We start from the raw sequence: 23385 nt of genomic DNA, 5'->3' as shown, positions 1-23385 counted from the left end.
ATAATTTATTTTTTATATAACACAATTGCCTGTCCTTAAAAAATGAAAAATAATGGACAGAGGTTTATTTATTTATGGATTTATATCTATACTGACTGATCACTGTGCCTGTCCTTGGTTTTAGTTCCATCTTTCTTGTGTTTATTATCATTTGCCACATAATTAAAGCAACCTCATACTAAATTTAATGTTAATTTCATATGATTTAAATAATATGAAAAACATATACAAATATGTTGTAACTTTAGCTTGTATAGTTATAATAAAACATTGTTTTGACTCAGTTTGTCCCATGAATTGTCACTATAATCTGATGAACGTGCAACTCGGATTTTAAGATCCATCACTATCATCTGATGTACATATATACAACTTGGATTTTAACATGTGTAATGCATTTTTAAATTTTTCGGTGAACTATGTAGAATATAATAATCGGGATATCGCATAATCGGGATATCGCAATGTGTATCGTATCGTGGCTCAAGTATCGTGATGCTTATCGTATCGTGAGGTTCTTCCCAATACCCACCCCTAGTGGGCTCCAAATGTTCAGCTAAACTTTTTCAAATCGTTGGGAGCTGCTTCGGTGGTTACACTACCATCTTTTAAAAGGGTACAAAATCTAAAAATAAAGAAATAAATCCCCTCTCTGTGTGAAGTTCAGAGCAGAATTAACCTTAATCTTGAGACTAAAACGCACATTAAAATAATCTTTCACTGCTGCCGTTTTAACAACTGCTGAAGGGATTAAAATTGCTCCACACAAGCATGCAGATAAAAACTATTCCCAAAATAGCAGTTACCTTTAACAACAGTGATTCTTTTTAAATTGATGTTACTTGCACAAAAAGCACCGGCCTGGGAGGCGGAGCATTTTATTTTTAGATTTCCAGAAATAGCCAGCCACAGTTTTGAGGAAAATCCAGTCAAAGCTTACGTCGTTGTGTGACGCCTGTGGTTTCAGTCTCGACCTGGAATCATCCAGGTGGAGCTGCTCTTTAAGACATCAGGACTCTGGCTGGAGTGTGAGGCGTTCAAGGTTTGCACAACTACAGCGGTGCTGTTTTTTTAAGACACATAAAAACAAATAAAATGCTGAGCTGGATCCTGAAATGGACAGCGAGCCAGTGAGAGGGGGCCAGTGCAGGAATCATGTGATCACATTTTTTTCCCCCCACGCAGAAGACAAGCTGCTGCATTTTTAACCGCCTCTTAACAACAAAGTGAGGACTAATCCAGACCAACGTACAAAGAATTATAAAGTAAATATGACCGTAAATAAGTCCCGTAAAGGACTTACTGATGACTTGTAACTAAGAGAAAGCTGAAGGCAGTCAAAAACTACGCCAACACTCCTTGCATCTGGGGGACAGTGAGAAGAAACGTCCCAAGACGCTGTTACAACCATCTACTAGAGCTGAAAAAGTTACTAAACATGCTACAATGCTTCATTGGGAACTGAAATGTCAACAATTATTTTGCTGGCCAACGATTGTTTTCTAAGATGCACAAAATTAAAGTCTCCATTTCTCCGCCCTCCTGAAAGAACATCTAACTTCAGAGGAGTTCAGAAGATGCCGGAGTCAAATACGAGTGCATGTTCTGCATTAAAAGGCTGCTTTTAATGAAAACTTCAAATGAAACCTCTGCGATGTGACGAGAACTGCCTCTTCCCATCCTGCGAGAGAGCAAAGAACACACACAACAATCACGGCTGACATACTGGGCACATTTCAGTCCACGGATCAAGATAATCTAAATGGAGCACTTGTTTCGAACAAATGGCCTCCTCTTTGAAATGCCAGGCGTGTTGGGTTTGGTGCCCCAGCTCACATGTGTGAGGACAAATTTGAGAACTGAAAACCCCACACACATTCTCCTTCTCACAATCTTGTCTGATCAGGTTAGAGGAGCCAAACCTGACACAATTCTCCCTCACACTGAGCTTTTCATCAATCCAGGGCCCCTTTTCAGCCTCGACTGTTACAAGCTGCATTCAAGACTTGGTCACAGTCGATCACTGTTCACTATAAAAAGCTCTGAGTTGAATCAACTTTTACTGAGATGCTGAAAGGGGGAGGCGTTTACAAGAGAAACTCTTTACACACATACTGCGCTGCATTCAGATTCTGTATTACGTCTAACATACTTCAAGCATGTTACAGTCTGAGAAGTGAGAAACTTCATACTTAAGTTTCAGATTCTTACAGACAAAACATTACATTTGCCAGCAATCTCCCAAACATCTTATCAGTGTGCTGGCTCCAGCTCTGCAGTGAGAAAGTACTCACTGATTGAGATGGTAGTTCATTAATTCACAACACAACTGCCAAGTCTTTATTCGATCAAATGTAGGTTTCCCTCCCCACTTCTGTAATTGCCTCTTCCACTTCCATGCCTGCATGATCCTTTTATTTCTCTTTCCCCCTCTGGACACTAATTAAATGTGCTCAGATGTTTGGTCACCACAACCCCGCTGCAGTTATTTGCCCGTTTTGGTCAAAACTATTTCTGGCGATTAACCAGTGGTGGCTCACTTTCATCTTCTCTCACTTGACAGCAAGTACACACATTTCTTGATGGTTTCCAGACGGCTGCCTCCAAAAGCATTCCTGCGAAAGTCACCACCTAGCAGAGTTTATTGCACAGGAGAGGAAACAGGGACGTCCCCTGCATTAAACATGTGGACCATGGACAGAGGACGGCTGAGTAGATGAGCGCTGCATAGACCACCGAAAAGCTGCTCCCCTGTCTGCGAGCTCCTCATCCTCAGAGCCGTGGAAATCAACACCATATTGCAGAACCGTAATCGGCAACTAGTGGCTAAAATGACAGACTGCAACTTCACAAGACACAAAACGAATTAAGTGGCCGAGGGAACCTGCTGGTCGTTTATGTGCAACACAATTCGGGGGAAGTTGCTACACAAACCCCACTGTTATTTGGCATGGATCCGCTACCCACTCCATCTCCTGCACCATCAGCTCTTCTGATGTTGGTGAAGCCAGCAAGGCTCTACCATTCATGTATCTTGAGTCCACGTAGATGCGGTGAAGCAGGTTAGCGCAAAAGGAGAGGCTCTGCGTTGCAATGGTGTCATTTCAAAAAGAAACCAAGCACTGCTCCTCAAATTCAGTTAAAATGCACCAAGTGATCAGCAAATTATAGAATCTGGTTGGTTTTCTTCCAACTGGCTGACTGATATCAGTACCAATGCCTTAAATGCACCTGCTTAAAACCTTTGAATACTTAAAAATTGTTGCTTAAAGGCACAGGACAAGTTTACATGAAAGAAACAAAAAAAAGGTAGACACAAACACACCCACCATGCATGGTGTTGAGAGAGGAATACTGAAAAGAAGAAGTTGCAGGCCTTTTCTTGCCTTGAGTCGTTTTTCCAGTTAAACACTTACACCTTCTTCTAGTTTCATTTAGCTTCTCAAGCTCAACAGTTCAAGCTTCACTCTGCTTAAACCAGCCTAATCCCTACCATTTCTCTATATTATTACATCAAATGTTCATATTATACAGAGACACTTGTAGATCCGTAGTGACAGTCTGTTTATGTGAGGACATCCTATAATCTCACAAGTGCAGACCAGCCCTGGTAACCAAAAAAAGAAGAAAAAAAACCCTTCAAGAATGAAAGCTGAAATTGTTGGGATGGTTTGAGTCATGAATCAAACTATCCCTTTGATCCGCCGTTGGTCTGGTTTCTAAATCTGTACAGCAGAGATGTGTTAAAGATGGCTGTGAATAAATATTGAAATGCTTAGGGCTGTATTTGGACCAGAAAGAGGGTGGGGGGGGCACTTTTGGTTGGCCTAATCAACCAACGGTTGGCAGACTCCATTTACATGATTAGTTGTCCAGTTTCCTGCAAGCACCACAATTTTCTTTTTAAGTACAGCGGAGGTTTGCTAGTCAGATTGTTATGTAATAATGCTTTCAAGATGGCTAGGAACAAAAAAAAAAAAAAAAAACGAAAATTCTGCTGAAAAGGTAGGTCGTAAACCATTTTGGGAGAAGCAGCTTGAGTTCAACATCGGCTTGGAATTTAAATTTGTACCCATTATCCGTCAACCTCTTGTATTGTGGTGACCCAAAAGTGTTTTGTACGATGCTCACGCAATTATCATATCGCCACAGTGAGGGAAGATAGTTATAGGTTTGATCCCGGCTGAAGTAGCTGTTCAAAACAAGGCTGAAATGACCTGGTGCAGCTGATTAAGGAAGTCGCATCATCTGACACAAGGAGCAACCCAAGACTGCACAACAAACAGAAATAAGGGACATCACATGTGACGAATGTAGTTCGAGGCCCTCGTAACTCTGCTTGTCCGGAGCACAATAACCACCCGCCGAAGGCAGGCCTCTCATTTGGCCTGTCCTATATTTAGCAGACAAAGCCTCATCAGTCTAAGTACCAAATTCAATTTCAAGGGGCATTAATCTACACTCATAAATAATTTGAACTATGGTAATGGTGGCTCCTCAGTCCTCTGAGCTGTGCCAGTGCAGAACCGCCATCCCTGTGAAATGATTGAGTCTCCATGGAGAACATGACTGGCGCTCAGACCTTCACATTTCCTTTTCTTTGAGCATCACAATAGAAGCAGGTTCCCCGTTTAGCTGCTGGCACTCAGCAGCTGGCAGAGAACAACACACTCCATTATGGGTGGTAAATAAAATTAAATTACAAGACCCTGGCATGAAGAAATACGCATGGATTTCAGAGGCACTGGGAGGACGGCAACAGAGCGGGTCACAAAATGAGAAAGTGAAAAATTGAGGCCATTATCGCAGGAAAGGAAGGGAACAACAGATTGTGAGCATTATGGTCTGTGATTTGATTTAATGTCCGGTCTCTATCTGGCCTGACAGAGGAATACAGTGCGTCTGAGCGCCGCTGCTGTTTGTTCAGCGTCCTGACATTCCTCAGAAACAATCCTCTCGCTGTGCACAGCACTCCAAACACAGCGAGTCCTTGACATTTCAGTCGATTTCTGTCCGCTGGCTTGACGAGGGAACCCTCGGCCCTGTGAACAAGGCCAGCCTGCCGGCTGAAAACAAACACACGTTTATGTGACTTGTATTGGATGCTCTCGTTTAAAACAATTCACTGATATTGCTCGAATGGAGCATGGGAAATGGAGTTCAACACTTCCACCCGGGTAAAAAGCCTGGACACAGCTGCCCATTCATGTGAAATGAGGACGGACGTGCATTCCAACGTAGGATAATAAGATGAAAATATAAACGTTCTCGCTTTAAATGGCCCTGAGGATAAATTACAGGGTGCACTTGAATCCACAATGAAGCCTCATAGGCCCCTGCCGGACACGCCGATATAAACTGAACAGTTTATGAGCTTCACCTGAAATGGAAACCTCCACGAGGTCCTTTGTTCGGGCAGGCTACGGTTAGCACTCTCTGCTTGTGTTAAGGTTTTGGAGGGGAGATAGCGTGACGGCTCAACTGCAGATGGTGTGTAGAGACTGCCGAGTACAACCCCAGAGAGCGCCGACTGTGTGTGTGTGTGTTTGTGTGTGTGTGTGTGTGTGTGTGTGTGTGTGTGTGTGTGTGTGTGTGTGTGTGTGTTGCAGGTGTATCCGCATCCGTTTTTGGGGGCTAGACAGAGATTGAAGTGAGGATTGCACACAAACCAAAATCAGAGTTTTGTAGCGAGCAGTTTTATTGCTGCATGTCATGACAAAAAAAAAAAAAAGTACATGAGCAACAATAGACCCTTTGTCAGCCTTCTGATTGGTCCTTGACTGACCTATCAGAAAAATCATTCGCCATTGCTACTTCTGGGCAGAATATCCGGTTGGAAAAAACAGCCCTATCTCTTGTTCACATCAATGGAAAAAGCCTAGTTTTTACTTGCCTTTTATCGAAATGTAAACCACTGGATTATTTTTTTTAAACTTTGTATTAGTAAAAAGGAACACTTCGGAGCACACTGCACAGTGTAGTGAGGGTGCAACGTATTTACCAAAACTAAGTCGGCTCGGCAGCACGCTTCAACCCATAGTTACAACCGCGAACGCATTTATTTATCTTAAAATGGTTAAGCGGTTGTAAAAGTGACACCCAGAGAGAATCCCAGGAATACATTTCATCCCAAAACAAACAGTAAAACAAACAGTAAACAGTAAAGCAGTCTGCTTTGGATAAAGCTATGTGGACGGCCGTACTCGCAGTTCAACCCTTCCACCGTACTGTACCGCCAGCGAAACTAATCAAAATATCTTGTTTTCACCGAAAACCTCAGTTTTTTAAACTCACTACACGGTACCCGAAGTGTTCCTTTTTATTCATATCTAGTTGCTGTTGATTTTCTTTGGTACATTAATTAAAAATAAAGTGATGTAAAACCCAATTTTTACATTGGAAGTGGACGGGAGAGATGACAGTTTTGTACGACCTAGAAACAAGGGCTGGGCCATTCACAGGGTCAATTCACTGACAAGAATATGTGGAACTGCAACGAGCTGTGGCCAAGAAGAAGTCCAGACTCTCGTACCCCGACCTGCTCCCTCGGACTGAATCTGTAACTTGTGCATTACTTTGTCTGGAGGGATGAATGTGAATCTTGCTCAGTAGTACCAACACACATCTATTTAACTGAATGCTATATTCAGACATGTAATTGAACAGCTGGTGGTGAACTTGGCTGATTTTCATCAGCTGACCTATATCAGTACCAATACTGGTGCCAGTAAATGCATGAAAAATGTGAAATCCAATTTATTTTCTCCGTCAATAAGCCATCATGATGAAGACAAATGTCGTAAATGTTTTTCCACCGTGATAAAAGAAGAGCAAAGAAAGCAATTTTTACATCCTGTTGAGGAAAATCAGCCAAAATGTCTGGTTGAACAAACTTAATCCAACACTTGAAACAACATCCCTGCAGCTTCTGCTACCTTTCATTGTTTACAACAGTGTTTGCCTTCCAGTGCAGCTCTAAGAAAGAAAAGTCAGCCAAAAGCAGTATCAGCACATCCAGCCCCCAAGCACCCCGCCCTCACCGAAGTTTGGAGTTAAAAGAGTTTAGACCACCCAGTTAAAAATTCAGGCCATCTATTTTTTAAACAGCGTGTCAAAAAAAAGAGATCTGGGAACCCCTCCGGCTAAAAGCCTGATAAGAAGTAGAGTTGTGGCATCTCCGGGGTGAAGAGTAGTCTAGCAGCCTGCTACTTAAGAACTACTTTAGATTTTTTCATCTTCTCTCCAGAAACGTAATAATAATGATGATGCAGTCACAGGTCCTCAGTGAGTATTAAATACCCAAAAACAACCTGCACAACTTGTTAAGTTTCAAAAATGAGCTGAACATGTCCAATATACACGAGTAGGAGTTTTGAAGGAAGAAAAAAAGAAAGCTACACACAAATTGAACAAAAATCTCATTGTCAATTTTCTAAAATGATAATAAACAAGGTGATAAACCAAGACTTAAAGCACTTGATTGAATAAGAAGATAATTCTACCAGACAGATGGGTTTACAAAGGCGGCCTCCCAGCCGTTTACAGTGAAATGAAGTAACTTTTCCCTAAGTCACACTAATAAGAGCGAAACCTTCCCTTAATGCCGACATAAAAACGTCCGGGCCAGTTAGAATCCAAAGAGAGCATTGTTCCTTTCTGCTGCTCGAGACAATGTTTGGGCTGTGGGCCCTCCATGTTTATTATGGGTGAAAGTTGATGGCCACCTAGTTATGCTTGGCACGGTTGGCGCAACTATCAAGTGAGAGTATTTAGGTTTTGCCGGGGATAAAACCGCAGAACTCCAGGGTAAACCGAAGCCAAATCAACTTGAGGAGAACGTCACAAAAGGCACAAAGATGAATGCAGCCCAGTGTTCTTAACACAATCTATGACACTGTTCCACCCAAATTACCAATATAATCTCAATAACATGGACTGGCATGTTTTTTTTCATTCCAGACGTCCAATGTTTTTTTTTAAACTTTGTTTGCCAAACATTGTTGCTCTACTTTGTAAAATGACCCATATTTAACATCCACAACATTAAACCTTGAGGTCAAATCCTCTAACTCACACTTATGGCAACTCTCCACAATGACGGTATTCTTCTGAAAAAACACACGCGCCCTCGGTCACAAATCCCAACTTTCCACAGCAGATCCCTGTGTGAGGAATCACTAAAAATCCCATAAATAAACTGACTAGTGCAACTGAAAGTCCTGAACGGCCAAGGTGGACACAGCAGAGGAAAAGAAGGTAGCAGAAATTATTTATAAGCTTCCTGCTCCTCCTTCCCTGCACAGGTTTACATTCAGCTGCTTCCTCTGTTTATACAAGAAACTCTACGGCTGAACCAGACCAGAGAGAAAAAGCGATTTGACCTCAAAACACAACCCTATGATGCGTACATTCAGAACTTCAAGCCTGAGCGATAGTTATTTAAGCAGCAATCATTCAAAATAACCCCCCCCGTCCCCGTCATCCTGTGCGCGGCCTACTCAGTATATATTGCCTGCTAGGGGATGCACTGGTATGTGTGGACGACTTTAATGTTAGGATGCCAGAGCGTGACTGGCCGGACTCATGATGGAGGTCAATTTGTTTTCATAGGACCGTGTCAACTTTAACCTCCATGTGTCGTTACGTCTTGTGATCTGGATTCTCCTTAGCTCAGGCATCTCGCCCTCATCGCGGTCAAAAGTTCAGTCAGCCACGAGAAAAGCCTTTCCGTTTTGTCTCTAGTGCTTCCCCCCCCCCCCCCCCAATGACAGGATGATCTGTAAAAAGCATTTCAGGGGACGGTTCAGGATTATGCAGCTGGAGGAAACATATGCTCCGGCATCTATTTATGGAATGGCATTACACTGTACACAAGCCTCGTTTAGGCCAACCTCACTCCCAAGAAACGTCTTCAAACGGTGAATGATACCATTTATACCAGTCTTATAATTCTATTTATGGCACTGCCCTTTTTATCTTTATATGGGTGTTTGGTTTTTGGGGTGTTTTATTTGTATATGACAGTGCTGAGTGAGTGAAATGGAGATGTCAATTTCCCTGAGGGAACCTCCCAAAGGGATTAATAAAGTCGTCTGAATCTGAAATCAAATGCTACACAAGAGCCAAATGCATTAATATTCACTGCACGCTACTTTTGTGGTTTTCGTTCATTTGTATATGCTCCACGAGTTTAAGAAACTAAAACTTGAGTCTCTGCTCTTTTTTTTTTTTTAAACCTAAAATCTTGAGGGAATCATTTGCCTCGGTGTCCTGCAAACATGTCAGCTAAGTGGTCAGAGCTGCTGAAAATGGCCACATTTACAGTCACCAGAGGCATGGAGTGAAAGTCCTTGTCCAGCGGGTCAAAGGATTACGTGCACATTTCCGATTTCAGGTCTCTCATGGTCTTATTTCGTGGCTGAGAATGAAAGTATGAAGAAAAAACCAGGGTCGATAAGAGAAAGTATCATAAAAATTCACTTTTGCCATTTTAGTCACTGAAAATCATATGCAAGGTTACATTTCTTACAACAGGCTCAGTTTTGAAATGTTTAAACAACTGGTTTTCCATCAAACACGGAGCCAATAAGATGCTGAACCTCCTTTTATTAGTCAGAGTCTCTGTAAGGTACCGCGGTTCACTAAGGGACACATATCACAGTGTTTTCTCTCAAAACTAGTGTCTTAATATTGTATTGATGAAGGCTGGTGTTCGTGAGCCCTACCTGCGATGCTAATGGGCAATATAAGATTTAAACCTGCACGTTTTGACAGTTATCCATAAATTTATCATAAAGAAAATGTGCAAAGTTGTTTAACAATGCAATGCTAATTTAATTGCCTATTAAATTCACATATGGACGCAGCAACAAGCACAGTTTACCGGCGAGTCTGTGCAGGAGCCGTAAGCCCCAGCGGGTGATACTAAAACACCCAACGATCTTTATTAATGAGAACAGCTGTCGGGTCTGCCGTCTTCTGAAGCACTCGCTGTCCCAGCACGGTTTTGGTTCCAGTATAGAACCAGTTTTTCTGGCTTTTAACAAGTGCTCCCGCTGCAGCTGACTGTCAAAACGCATAAAAAGGTTGGAAACGAGCTCTGGAAGCTGCTCCAGTGGGAAGGCCTGGATCTCTCACTGGAAAACCCGGCAGCAAGGTGATCCAACTTCCTGGAGACGGTGCATGCCAATATCACAAAACCTGCCACAATAGGATTTTAATTTGATTCAGGATTCCGGAGTTAGCAATCAATATCATACGGTATCACCATTTGACATCATATATTGAATAGGATTAAATGTATTGATGTCTGATCAATATTTTCATTTTGTGTCAAGGCTATCAGATCTTTCATTTAGAGGAAAAAATAAATTAATTAATTAAATAAATACATCAATGTAGATTTGTGGATCATCTCACCCATAATATTTGATTAAAATAAATTCAACAGGAAAGGAATTACAACATATGCGAGTTTGAGCGTAACTGCTCTCTTCTTTCACAGAAAACAGGGGAAAATTTGGACCCAAAATAAAGCAACATATTACTTTTCCTTCTGTCAGTAAGAACTAATGCTGAAATCGTGACAAAGTCAACAGAAGAGTCAAGAGCCTGAAGATCATATTACAAAACCAGCTACATGAGGCCAGCATACTTTTCATAACAGGCCTCAGATGTACTCGACGTCGACCAAAAAACAAAGTATTTCCAGTTGTGAGAAGTGCATTGTGCTTTTCCTGGATTAAAATGTTGGTAAAACTGTTTTACGGATACAAGTTAACTTCTGAAATGGTAACAGACTTCAAAAGAGGAGCAGAATCCTTCCACTTTAACATCTCTGATCTCAGTTGACCAAATCAAGAGCTTTGCTCTATAAATGTCTCCATGCCAAGTTCGCTCCTCTACCATGAAGACATCGGTCACGAGTGCCAAGTTTATTTTCCCCGTCCTTTTATGATCACATTTACATCATAACTGAAGTGCAGCTGAGGGAGGGGGGGATTCTATCGTCCAAAATGCAAAGCACAGCAAATAACCACAGCAGGGAAAAGAAAAGAAAAGAAAAGAAAAAAAAAAAGCTTAGTGGAGTGTCATCAACTGAAGTAAAAAAAAAAAAATGAACATCACACGCTTCTAGGAGAAACAAAACAATGATGGATTTTACAACTTCTGGCTGATTCTCCTTTCAGCCGTTTGAACTTTTATATCCAATTGCAGTAATTTCCTCCCACTGCCCTTCACGCCCGGCCCGGTCTCAGGGTTATGTACTTGTATGGTATTTGCCCCCTGTGCTCCAGATTGTGATGGGTTTTAAGCCGTCTGCAAAGACAGTGGACGTAGAAGGATTACAAAGAACCAAAGCAGCTAAATGAAGTAGACTTGTAGTTCTCAAAACCAAGACCAGTCTCGAGACCACTTTCTGGTGGTCTTGGTCTTGTCTCGGCCTCGACAGTCTTTGGTCTCGGGTCTCTGGGTCTCGCCAGGTCTCAGACTAATAATAGATAAAGATAATTGAGATGCCATTGCTCACACCAAGGTGACAGAATCTTGTAATCACCAGTTCTTCCTCTTGTTAATGTAGTTTTGTAAACTATTTGTATTTTCCATTTGATTTAATGTTTTGGTGCATCTGCATGTGTGTCTGTATTTAATTACAGTATTGTGATTATAACGACCTTGTTTGAATAAATATTTGCCATCATTGGCCTTTGAATAATATCTGCATATTGTGATTGATTAAGCATCAGGTCTATGCCATTTCAGTGATGCTGATATACAGTGTAATTTGGCTACCATGTTAAAAGGAGCATGAGGCAGGATGGAGGCAGGATTTATGAAAAGAATTCGTATACGTTTTAAGTTTTCTAGTAATAAATGTCAGATGAAGCGTTCCAAACCAAAAAGAATGAGCTCTCTAGCGTATCTCTCCGTTGCCTTGAACAGGCTGTGTGCTGCAAAATGTGCTGCAATTCCAGGCCGGAATTTCCCGCGCTGTCCTGCGGATGTGACGTCACATGGCGCTGCATGCGCGTTCTCCCCGTTCTCCCGGCTTCACTGTTGGCTGCAGTACCCCCGACGGCCGTCGTGGTGAAGGGTGGCGCTAGAGAGTCTAATTTCTTAAAAGGAGCCTCATGCTCCTTTAAATATTGCAATTTCAAGTCGATAATTGTGTCTTTAATCTTTAAAATTCACATTTCATCTACAAATTAAGTACAATTTAATTCAGTAACATTTACTATTCATTATACTTTTGTTGGAGGCTGCTTATTTTGCTAGATGACTTTGGGACTAGTTAGTACTCGTGTCAATCCTTAAAAGCACTCAAGTCAATCATCAAATAGTGTAGAAATAGCGGTAGTGCAACTACGACACATATTTGATCTATTGAGCTGATTGATGAAAACATTTATAGTGAGTTCAACATCATCATCCACTTCTCTGTGTTATGTAGCTGTTATTGTGCTGCAGTTGAATACAACCTCATATGGAAACTAGCTGAACCAGGATGGTGCTGATGTTCTACAACTCACGCAAGATGATGAAATAAGTAGGTTTTTTTTCGGTCTCGGTCTTGAGCTGAACTAGTCTTGGTCTTGACTTGGTCCGTCTTGGTCTTGATAGTGTCTTGGTCTCGGTTTAGGCAGTCTTCACTACAAGTCTATGATGAAGCATCAGAACTTTAGTGTCGATGTCCACAAGCTCAACCAGGACGCCTGGTTCTCTCAGTCAAAAGCGCGTTTCACTGGATTCCTTTTAAAGAAAAGCAGCAGGTTATTATCGGGACATTTTTCCACAGTAGTTTTGTCAAGGGCAAAGTCAGCGGCCCGAGAATCATCAGCGAAGCTTTTAATCCTGCGCTGTACTCGTTTTAGAAGCAGGAACCCCTGGCTGGAACAGCGTGGTGGCACGAGGATCAAACACATGAACTGTGAAGTTATTAGGGCTTATGAGGTACAACTGCTACTGACTTTCCTGGCGGCGCAGTCGCACCGGAGCTCTTCAAACTTCAATTAGAAAGGAAGTGAGAATGAACGGAACGGAAAATGTACCCAGAGCTGACCTATGACCCTGGTACAACTGTTCCCACTTAGATAAATGTGAGAAAATGATTCCTGAGCTGGAATAAAGAGCTCAAGAAATGCTTGGTAGGAAAACAAAAGTGTGTGTAAGTGCCAACCATTTAGATGTCAAGATAGTGACTTGCATTATGAAACTCCTTTCATGATAACATCGTATATACCTTTCTCGCCATGTTAGCAAAATAAAAACTGGATTTGTACATGGAGGTGCTGATTCGGTTTTATTTTGGCTGTTTTGCCTCATTTTTGACTAATTTTCTGGGTCTCTGCCTGGCTGATCATCATCCCCACGAGCAGTAAACATGAAAACCCAAACACTCGCAGTGACTGACACCAGCAAGAAACTTCTCCCGACTTTGGCTGCTGCTTGGTTGTAAATTAAAATCCGAGTCTATTGTATTTCCAAATGCCCTACATCGTCCCCGCTCTGAATGTTGAGAACCGGCCAATCACATGGGGCCTCGCCGCTTAGATGCCTGCCTCCAATTTAGATGCTTGTGGCTGAGATGGAGAGTGTTGGGAGCTTTGTGATGACAGTAGGGAAAGAGAGGAGCAAGAAAAATGTGGGGTTAGAAGAATTCCTGGCTTAAGAGAGAGAGAGAAAAACTGAACACACTACATTACACTGCCATTACAGTGCCATGCCACTGACATTTTTTTGTTTTTGTATGCTCGAAATTCTGTGTGGGTCAACATTGAACATTTGAATTGATGGCTGAAGAGATTTTTTTTTAAATTCAAGTGTCAGGAATACTTTCTTTTAGGCTATTTTCTGAATGGGGACTGTTAGCAGTGAGGCAAAAGAACACTGAAGTATGTTTAAATGTCAATAACGTAGATTTTTTTTCCCTTTCTTTAGCAGTCCTAGCACATCTTTGTTGTGAAGTGTATAAAAAAATAGATATGGGAGGTAGGGCTGTGCGATTAATCGATTTTAAATCTAAATCGGATTTATTATTCAAGACGATGTTAAAAAAAGGAAAATCGGAAAATTGATTTTCCTTTTTTGCAGCTGGCTGCATTACAGACAGAGCTCGTCTAGTTATCTTTGTTTGGTCAAGAAAATTGTAAATGTTGTCACTTTACTAAACTCAAGGAGGATTTACAGTATCTTTCAATTGCACTTCATTCCCAATAGGGAAATTTGTTTGCTATTTTTCTTTAAAAATAAAGATAAAATATTTGAAACAATTTATTCCATTGTCTTTTGTAGTTTTACCAAAAAAAAATCGAAATCGAAAATCGGGTTTTCAGAGAAAAAAAAAAAAAAAAAAAAAACGGGATTTTATTTTGGTCCAAAATCGCCCAGCCCTATATGGAGGTAGGCGATATTCATCACTTGTGGAGAAATGCCTACCCTACCTTAAAGCTTTAAATGTTTTTTGTCTTTTTTATCACAAATGTCTTCGTTGTTGTTCCTCCACTGGCTATTATCACCTTACAGGTTGTAAAAAATAAAAAAAACCTATTTCTTTGGGATTTATTGAAGGAAAAAAAATAAATAAAACTGCCCCACTGACTGACGGCTTCATCACGTTTCATCATGACTTCTGAGTGACGCCTTTACCGAACCGCCCGCCTGCGGGGGCAAACATCTTCATCCGTTAAGAGCAGCTCTCCGTCCCCATGCTCCATCGCCAGAGTTGGTCCCTGATCGAAAGCTGCTGAGCTCTAATTAAAAACAGTCCTTTGTGTGACGAGTGCACAGAAAAACATCAGGGGAAGATTAAAAACACACTCCAGTCAGTGCAACTCATACTTGATGATTTCCTGATTCACATGGAGAAAGTACGGACATTCGTTGTCCAGATTTCAAGTACGTCACTAAAGATACTTTCTCTTCACGCGGCTGGAACCAAACATGTCTCATCTGATAACTTCACTTCCTACATTTTTTTGTTTAATTCACTATAATGAGCAAACTATTTTAAAAGTTGGCTATCCAGATGTCACAGTAAACAGCAGCTCGGGTAAATAAATACAATGCATCATTAGTGCATTAGAACGGCAATAAAACCCCTGGTTGAACCAGAGCAACAGCCAACACCTGTTCTGTTCTGGTCTGCAATCGCTCAAAGTCAAATTATCCGTCTCCACGGTCAAGTTTGCCCACAATGACCGGGCAAGCTGTGATTGGACATGTGCCTCATGCTGGTGTGGACATGAAAACTCAGGCACCTCACATCCCACAAAACATCTGCCTTTGGCAAAAGAAAAGGGAAGAAAAAAAGTCATCTGAAAGGCCAACAACTACATCACTGGAGGGTTGGAGCATTAAACTGGGTGTTTTCCTGCGAATGTTGTCATTTCAGAGCCTCGCAGCACCAAGTGTCAGACAGTACAACGTTAGCGAGAGCCCGGTCCATAATCTGTGGAAAGGAAAAACAGCAGTGATGGATAATGTGACATGGTTTTCCACCTCAAACGGATCCCCGGCCCGTCTGCTCCCGACACCCGTTGGTTTATGTGTACAAGCCATATCTAAACACTCATCCCGGCGTCTGCATCTTTCTAATTCCACGGTTATGAGATGGCTTAGATCCCCAGAAGTGGACTATTTCTTTTTCCTTCCTGGAGAAAAGCATTCCTCTCTAATGACAGGGGAAGTTACAAAAGGCTCCTTAAAAACACTGAACCACGAGAAAACACCCAACCTAAATTTGGTCCTCTTAATAAGGCAGACGGATACGAAAAAAACTGATCTCTAACACAACTTCTACACCCAAAAGACTTCCTGCACGCGAAAACGCTCGACCTTGGTCAGACGAAATGGGCTGGGTGGGAGTGGAGCAATAAACACGACTATAAAGAGATTAAATGACAAGCGTGTTGTGCTTCGACTCAAAGCGTTTTGTTGTGGGCGAGGAGTTGATGAAGAGCCCTCTTCTTTTTTTTCTCCCTTGTTTGTTATTCTTGATTTGACCAAAACCCCAGAAGCCTCATCCTAACACGTCCTCCTCTGTGTTAAACATCAGCTTTCTGGCTTTCAGGACAGTTAGACTTTGTTCAGAAGCACAATCACTACAGTTATCAGCTCATCAGAGCATCTTCCCAGAAGCTATAACCGCGTCAGCCTGCAGCCAGAGTGCTCCCAGTATCCATATCCACGCAGCACATAAACCCAATCTCATTTCCGTGTGATATGACTTTAAATATCTTAAATGGTCTCCTGCAGAACCTTCAAATCTTGTTTCAAGACAAACCATCTTTCCATCATCTGCTGTCAAGGGCTGTCAAGATTCTTTTGTGACATGAATAACTGTAGTTAATAACTTATTAATTGATGTTTATATTGATGCTACTATTATACCAGCCAATTAAATACAAAACAGCCATTTAACTCATGACATTAAATATGACGTAAAACAAGTTTGAATTATCACATTTTTGCAACTTTCATACAACTTTGCAGAATTATGCAACAATGATCAGATTATCACAAATACTTGCAATTAAGCAATCAGTTGAGAATTGTGGAAGGCTTCCATTTGTGTAGGTTAAACTGGGTGTTTTATAGAGGTGGGTGCAATTCATCGATGTGTCGATGCATCGCGATGCGTCACGTGACGATTTGGAATCGATTAATTTAATTTTTTTTTTTTTTTTTTTTTTTTTTTTAAGTTATCCTATCCAGATTCCAGACTGAATAAGCTGCTGAATCATTTCATTTTCAAGAATGCACATTTCTTATTGTTCACTTGAAATATGGCAGATATGTTTACACTAAATAAATTTGATGGAAGTACATATCTAGTTGCTGTCCCTGGTCAAAGTTAAGTAAGTCAAAGAGCAAATGTTTACATAGTCATAAAATACATTATTTTGTGTCTTTGAAAAATACATGTCAAATGTTCAAAAAACCTTGTTATTTACTTAATGAGTGTTGTTAGAGGAACTGAGTTAATTGATTGGCTATTTATTTACAAATGTAGCCACAGATGAAGACAAAATCAATCTTGTATGGAAAAAAGCATTAAAAATCACAATAATCGAAGAATCGTGGCACCAATAATCGAATCGAAAATCGTTATAATCGAAGAATCGAAGCTCCAATAATCGAAATCGAATCGAATCGTGAGGTACCCTTGTTTGCACACCCCTAGTGTTTTAGTTTAGTTTTTAAATTATTAAACCTTTAACTGAGCTTCCAGGAGACAGAACTTGTCAGTGCTGATCTTTATCTATAAAGACCGTAGATGGAGCTGTCACGTTCTAGGTAAGTAATAGCTATAACCTCTGGTCTGCCGGTTAATGGGACGACGGAGAAAATGCCCAGTTGGTGGATTTCCCGAGCTACGGCTGCAGAGCATCTGCTGTCAACGTCAGTCACACGTGAACAAACACCACAGATTTATATGGACGCACCACAGATGAAGAGGTTTCCAGTGCTAACTTTAAAACACTGAAGTTCAGTTGTGTGCTTTGAAAACAGAGAAAGACATCCCAACCGCAACACGAGGATAAGACAAAAAAAAAAAACAAGCACATGTTTGATTATCAAATCAATGCACGTGTGACTTGCAGGTTTGATTTCCCTCAACACAAACATATTTCTGCAGCAGCATAAATAAAACCTGCCCCACATAGAAAGAAGCAGGTAAACAGATCTGAGATACACAAGAGGCTGGCAGACCGAGATGTAGCTGATGCAGTAATCTCTGCATCTCTCCTGCAGCCACCGGCTGCCACTTTCATCGTCATATCAAGTCTGGGCCTACCGATTTGTTTTTTTAAACTTCTCTCTGCAACAGCATCAACCGCCTACTTTTTGCCTTCTCCTGTTGCCTAGTTGCTTTTTTTTTTTTTTTTTAATATATTAATTTCCCCTAATACTTATCTTACTTGAAAAGAAAATGTAAACAGCCTTGTAGGTTTGAATCGATCAAAAGAGGAGGTCATGCGTGTCTCTTTTTTTTCTAGCTTCAAATTAGCTTTACTATATTCCTCATTAAAGGGGATATTGATTAAAAACCACATCTTAAGAAACACAAACTCAAAGAAGAGTTTTCCAACCAAGCAACCGGCTTCTCACCGGTGCAGCGATGTTGTCCGCTGCTCCTCCGTCTGCTCGCGCTGAATAATTCAGAGAGCAGGTTACAGTACAACTTCTGGGTCGTCATCGTTACAGCAAAAAGGCTGGCTTGAAGTTAGTTCACAACACAGCGAAGCATTAAGAATTCATCAAGCTTGAGGAGCAGCTTAAAAACATTTGTAGACTAATTTTCGGTGACGAAAGTTCCATAAATGCTGCAGGATGTCAAACCTAAATTTTTCTGTCATATAAAACATTAATTTATGATCTTCTTGCACCCTCACTGTTTTTATCTGATGCTGCTGAAAAGGCCTGCAGGCCGGAACGCTGATTCAGTTCAAAGGTTATCTGCCGCTGGCCCCATATCCTCACTACAAATTTTCTTTTCTTTCACTTATCAGCGGGATTTATGCCTCAGGTCCTCGCCTCCAGCAGACTGCTGGAGCTTGGCTCTGCCGTTTCCCTCCATGCACCGTAGGGCCGGCGTGGAGCCTGCTCAGGCAGACGCCTCTCTGACTGTTCAGAATTCATCAATTCATCTTAATGTTCACCTGTTAGTCACACAAGTTATTAGAAAAGGGCTCTGGCTTCCAAGTCGTCAGGGGGAGTGGTATTCTAGTGGCTATGGAAGTGGGCTTGGGTCTGGAGGATCCAGGTTCAAGCCCCAGAATGGAGAGTCAGATGAACCACCCTTAACCCTAACTGCTCCCCAGGTGAAATGGTGTGTTTGTTCTCTCAGATCTAAGTTGCTTTGAATAAAAGCATCTGCCTAATAACAGTAGTATATACAGTTGGGTCTTAAAGGAGAAATAACCATTTAATAATAATAAATAAAGGTTGGCACAATTTCTTGAGGTATGAATGAAATGGCTGTGACATGCTTTGGCCAAAATATCGGCTAATTATTTCACTCCCACCCCTAAATTGTGCATTTAAAACGAGTGTAAAGGCTGAAATATGCTTCTGCATCACACCAACGCAGAGCACACGCCGCAGCCGTGACGCCGTGCTGAACCCTTCAGACTTCTCCGTCTCTCCATTTGGTCGCGGTGCAGTACCCCCGCGGCCACTAGTTAGCAATCTTTTTCTGAATGGTTTTTCCGACTTTTTCCGGTCACAGTAAATCAAAGAAATAAGGACAACTATTGTGCAAAAAACAAAAAAAAATCACATACAAACGAAGAAAAGAGCCCTGGAAGTTCACTACTGCTTCAAACCGGAAACCGGAAATGCTTCGCTTTCAAACGAACCAATCACAGCCCTCTCGGTCTGCGTGTGGTCTGCGTCTCCTCGACGCGTAGTTACAATTTTCGGAAGGTGCACGTCAGTGACGCCGCAGGTGACGGCGTGTCCTCTGCATCGATCCAAACCACACGCCGTAGGCACAGCGCCATTTTGACGCAGAAGCATAATTCAGCCTTAAAGGCTTCATGCTACCAACAGAATTGAATCTATAAAAGATGGAGCAGTTGGAAAATTCTGGTCCAATTCAGGACTGCGATGTCACAGAACCCTGCAGATCTGAATGAGACGTTTTCAGGCGTGCAACTTCAAAATGCAAAACAAAGCATCTTTAAGGAATGTTGGTGCACCCAAACCCACATCCTTTCCCTTGGATTCCCGACTAACACCTTAATGCACAATAATGAAATAAGTAATTAGGGTTTTACTTCAGAAACAAGGCATGTTTCTCCTTTGAGGCCAGAAGGAGACTCTAACCATCATTGCATTCTGTACTCCAAGGCTGGCTCACCTTCACTGACATGGCGGAGCCTAGGTCATTGGTACTTGTTCATATACAAAGCTACATTAGGTAAACTTCAATTTAACATTTGTTCTCTGATCAAGGTCAAAGCCATCAGTAGTTATAGCCTGAGATCAAATGCTATCCTGCTGTCCATTTCAAGTGCGAGGACCAATAGGGAAGAAAGCCTTCAGCTGTTCTGCCCCACTTGCTTGGAACGGCCTCCAAAAACACCTGAAGCTAAACACATTAGATTTTAAAGCTCTTACAAATGCATTTTTAAATGACTCTGTTGGTACATGTCACTGTCCTTAAGTATTGTAACTTTTTTACTGGCACTGTTTTGTGATGTATTTTGCATTGTCCTTTTATTTCTGTTGTTTATATTGTTTTGTCTGTAACTTTTAAAGCTGCCATTTTTGGCCAGGTCTCCCTTGAAAAAGAGATCCTCGATCTCAATGGGACTAACCTGGTAAAATAAAAAGGTAAAATAAAAAAATAAATTCATTAATTAACCCTTGTGCTGTCTTTGGGTCAAAATTACCCAATTCTTCTTTCCTTCTTTCCTCCTGCCATGCTCTCTCCTTCCTTCTTCCTTTCCTCTTTTCCTCCTTTACTCCTTTTTCTTCCTACCTCCCTTCCATCATCCATTCCTTTATTACATTCTTTGCTTTTCCTTCCTTCTTTCCTTATTTTCTCCATTCTTTCCTTCCTTTCTCCCTTCCTTCCATCTTTTCTCCCTTCCTTCCTTCCTTCCTCCATTCCTTCCTTCTTCCCTCCCTTCTTTATTTCCTTTTCTCCATTCCTTCCTCCCTCCCTTCCATCTTTTCTCCCTTTCCTACTTCCTTCTTTCCTCCTTTCTTCCTTATTTCCTTCTTTCCTTCATTCCTTCTTTTATCCCTTCACCCTCCCTTGACCCAAAGACAGCACAAGGGTTAAAAGTTAAAGCATGGAAAAAGCTTCTCTCCAGCTGATGAACGCCTTGCGCCGGAGCCTGAACGCATCACCACAGCCCCACTTTTGCAGCCCTGCCGGGCTAACCTGGCTAGTGGCTAAAGGCTGATTTATGGTTCCGCGTTACACCAACGCAGAGCCTACGGCGTACGGTGCGCGTCACCGCGTAACCTACGCCGTAGGATCTGCGTCGATTAAAGGTAAAATTAAAAAATTAATTAATTAATTAACCTCTTTGCTGTCTTTGGGTCAAAATGACCCAATTCTTCCATCCTTCTTTCCTCCTGCCATGCTCTCTCCTTCCTTCTTCCTTTCCTCTTTTACTCCTTTTTCTTCCTACCTCCCTTTCGTCATTCGTTCCTTTATTACATTCTTTGCTTTTCCTTCCTTTCTCCCTTCCTTCGATATTTTCTCCCTTCTTTCCTCCCTTCCTTCCTTCTTTCCTTTTCTCCATTCCTTCCTCCCTCCCTTCCATCTTTTCTCCCTTCCCTACTTCCTTCCTTCTTTCCTCCTTTCTTCCTTATTTCCTTCTTTCCATCTTTTCTCCATTCCTTCTTTTATCCCTTCACCCTCCCTTGACCCAAAGACAGCACAAGGGTTAAAAGTTAAAGCGTGGAAAAAGCTCTCTCCTTCCTTCTTCCTTTCCTCTTTTACTCCTTTTTCTTCCTACCTCCCTTTCGTCATTTGTTCCTTTATTACATTCTTTGCTTTTCCTTCCTTCTTTCCTTATTTTCTCCATTCTTTCCTTCCTTTCTCCCTTCCATCTTTTCTCCCTTCCTTCCTCCCTTTCCTACTTCCTTCCTTCCTTCCTTATTTCCTTCTTTCCATCTTTTCTCCATTCCTTCATTCCTTCTTTTATCCCTTCACCCTCCCTTGACCCAAACACAGCACACGGGTTAAAAGTTAAAGCATGGAAAAAGCTTCTCTCCAGCTGATGAACATCTTGCGCCGGAGCCTGAACGCATCACCGCAGTCCCACTTTTGCAGCCCTGCCGGGCTAACCTGGCTAGTGGGCTAAAGGCTGATTTATGGTCCTGCGTTACACCGACGCTCGCCGCGTACCCTACGCCGTAAGCTCTGCGTCGATGTAACTGGGAACCATAAATCAGGCTTAAGCCCCGCAGGAAACTTTCACGGGGCTTTGACGTGCACACTTGCAGGAAACTTCCCGAGCGGGTCTGCGCATCCCTGGGCAGGCAGCAGCCCGCTGTGGTCCTGCAGGCTGCAGCCGAGCTGCGGGAGAGCTGCAGCCGGGGGAAGTTTGGCGGCTCCAACCAATGCTGCGTTCCATTTACCTCGGAAGTCGGAACTCGGAACTAGGAATCAGCGTTCCAGTTACAAAGTAGGTAAACAAGTTTGTAGTTCGCATATACCACATGAAAAATGTAAATTACACTATAGCAGCATATATATGCTGAACAATACTTGTATACGACTGATTTAGTGTGACCAAAACTAGAATGAAGTGCTACGAATTTTTACAGAGCCCTCTTCTACTGTTTACAACCGGGGCAGCCATCTTGGAATGTGAACTCGGGGGTGGTGAAGACTCTCCCACTTTCCCAGTGGGAAATCCCACTTCGAGGGGCGTTCCAGTTGAAAATTCCGACTAGGAACTGGGAAATCCCCACTTCCGAGGACAAATGGAACGCGGCACAACCACAGCCACAATGGCGGTGCGCCGGTCCCTGAAAGCACCAAACACCGTGAAACACGCAGCAATCAACTGTGCAAAAGTGTGCACACGAGGGGAGAAATGAGCGACTCTCGGATGCATTTGAGAGAAGTTTGCGCCATGTTGAGAGCAACACCCCCCACCCCTCCTTCATCTCTGCACAACTACTGCTGCTTCCAGGAAAACAAAAGCTGCAGGGAAACAAAGTCTTTCTCTCCTCACCTTGGCGATGGCCTTCTTGTACCTCATGACAGCCTGCTGGATGAGAGTGTGGACCTTGATATTCCCGTCCCCGCACGGCACCACCACCCGCGTCCTGCCGAAGCACACCGTGACTTTCATGGTTCAGGATCCGAGCTGCGGAGCCGAGACCGGGAGCACAAATCCGCGTGGAAACCCACAGGGAGCATGAGCTTTCGGCCCCGCCGCGGCTCTCTCCCCGGTATTCCTTTAGGGACGCGAGGGCTGGAGCGTTTTTCTTTCCTTTTCCCCGCCGGACCACATTGTTTTGGGGGTTTTGAGACCACCTGTTTAGCTGCTCTCTCTGTTCTTCCTTCCCTCTCTGGATCCAGATCCGTCTGTCCGCGCTGAGCCTGCACCGCTGCGTTCACGGCCGGCTGGGACCGTCGGATTCTGCAGCACCGACCACACGTTAAGAAGAAAAACAAAACGACACATATTTACTTATATTATTGGTATTATGGAAGAGTATTAGGGCCAGGCAAGAGAAAAGAAATTTGAGAGTGGAAGACTTTTTGTTTTTATTGTGCACTTCGAGAAAAAAGTCGAAATGTCGAGATTGATTTTGAAACACAATTTCGAGAAAAAAGTCAAAATTTCGTGAATGAAGTCGAAAGTTTGCCTTTTTTCTCAACATTTCGACTTTTTCTCGAAATGATGC

The 23385-nt window shown here is 42.3% G+C and overlaps 1 protein-coding gene across 6 annotated transcripts in view; it reads right to left on the bottom strand.

Annotated features, from left to right (window-relative positions):
• Positions 1-23057, bottom strand: part of LOC133452483 (partitioning defective 3 homolog) — a 288942-nt gene extending 265885 nt beyond the window's left edge. For all 6 annotated transcript variants that reach the window (XM_061731820.1, XM_061731823.1, XM_061731821.1 and 3 more), the window contains exon 1: positions 22707-23057. In XM_061731820.1, the coding sequence (XP_061587804.1) occupies positions 22707-22826 (120 nt within the window). In that variant the 5' untranslated portion in view covers positions 22827-23057. The remainder of the gene's footprint in view (positions 1-22706) is intronic.
• Between the last annotated feature and the right edge of the window lie 328 nt (positions 23058-23385).

The sequence above is a fragment of the Cololabis saira genome, chromosome 10, assembly GCF_033807715.1.
Source record: "Cololabis saira isolate AMF1-May2022 chromosome 10, fColSai1.1, whole genome shotgun sequence".
In the NCBI taxonomy this organism is placed as follows: Eukaryota; Metazoa; Chordata; class Actinopteri; order Beloniformes; family Belonidae; genus Cololabis; species Cololabis saira.
This window is presented reverse-complemented; position numbering and strand designations above follow the sequence as displayed.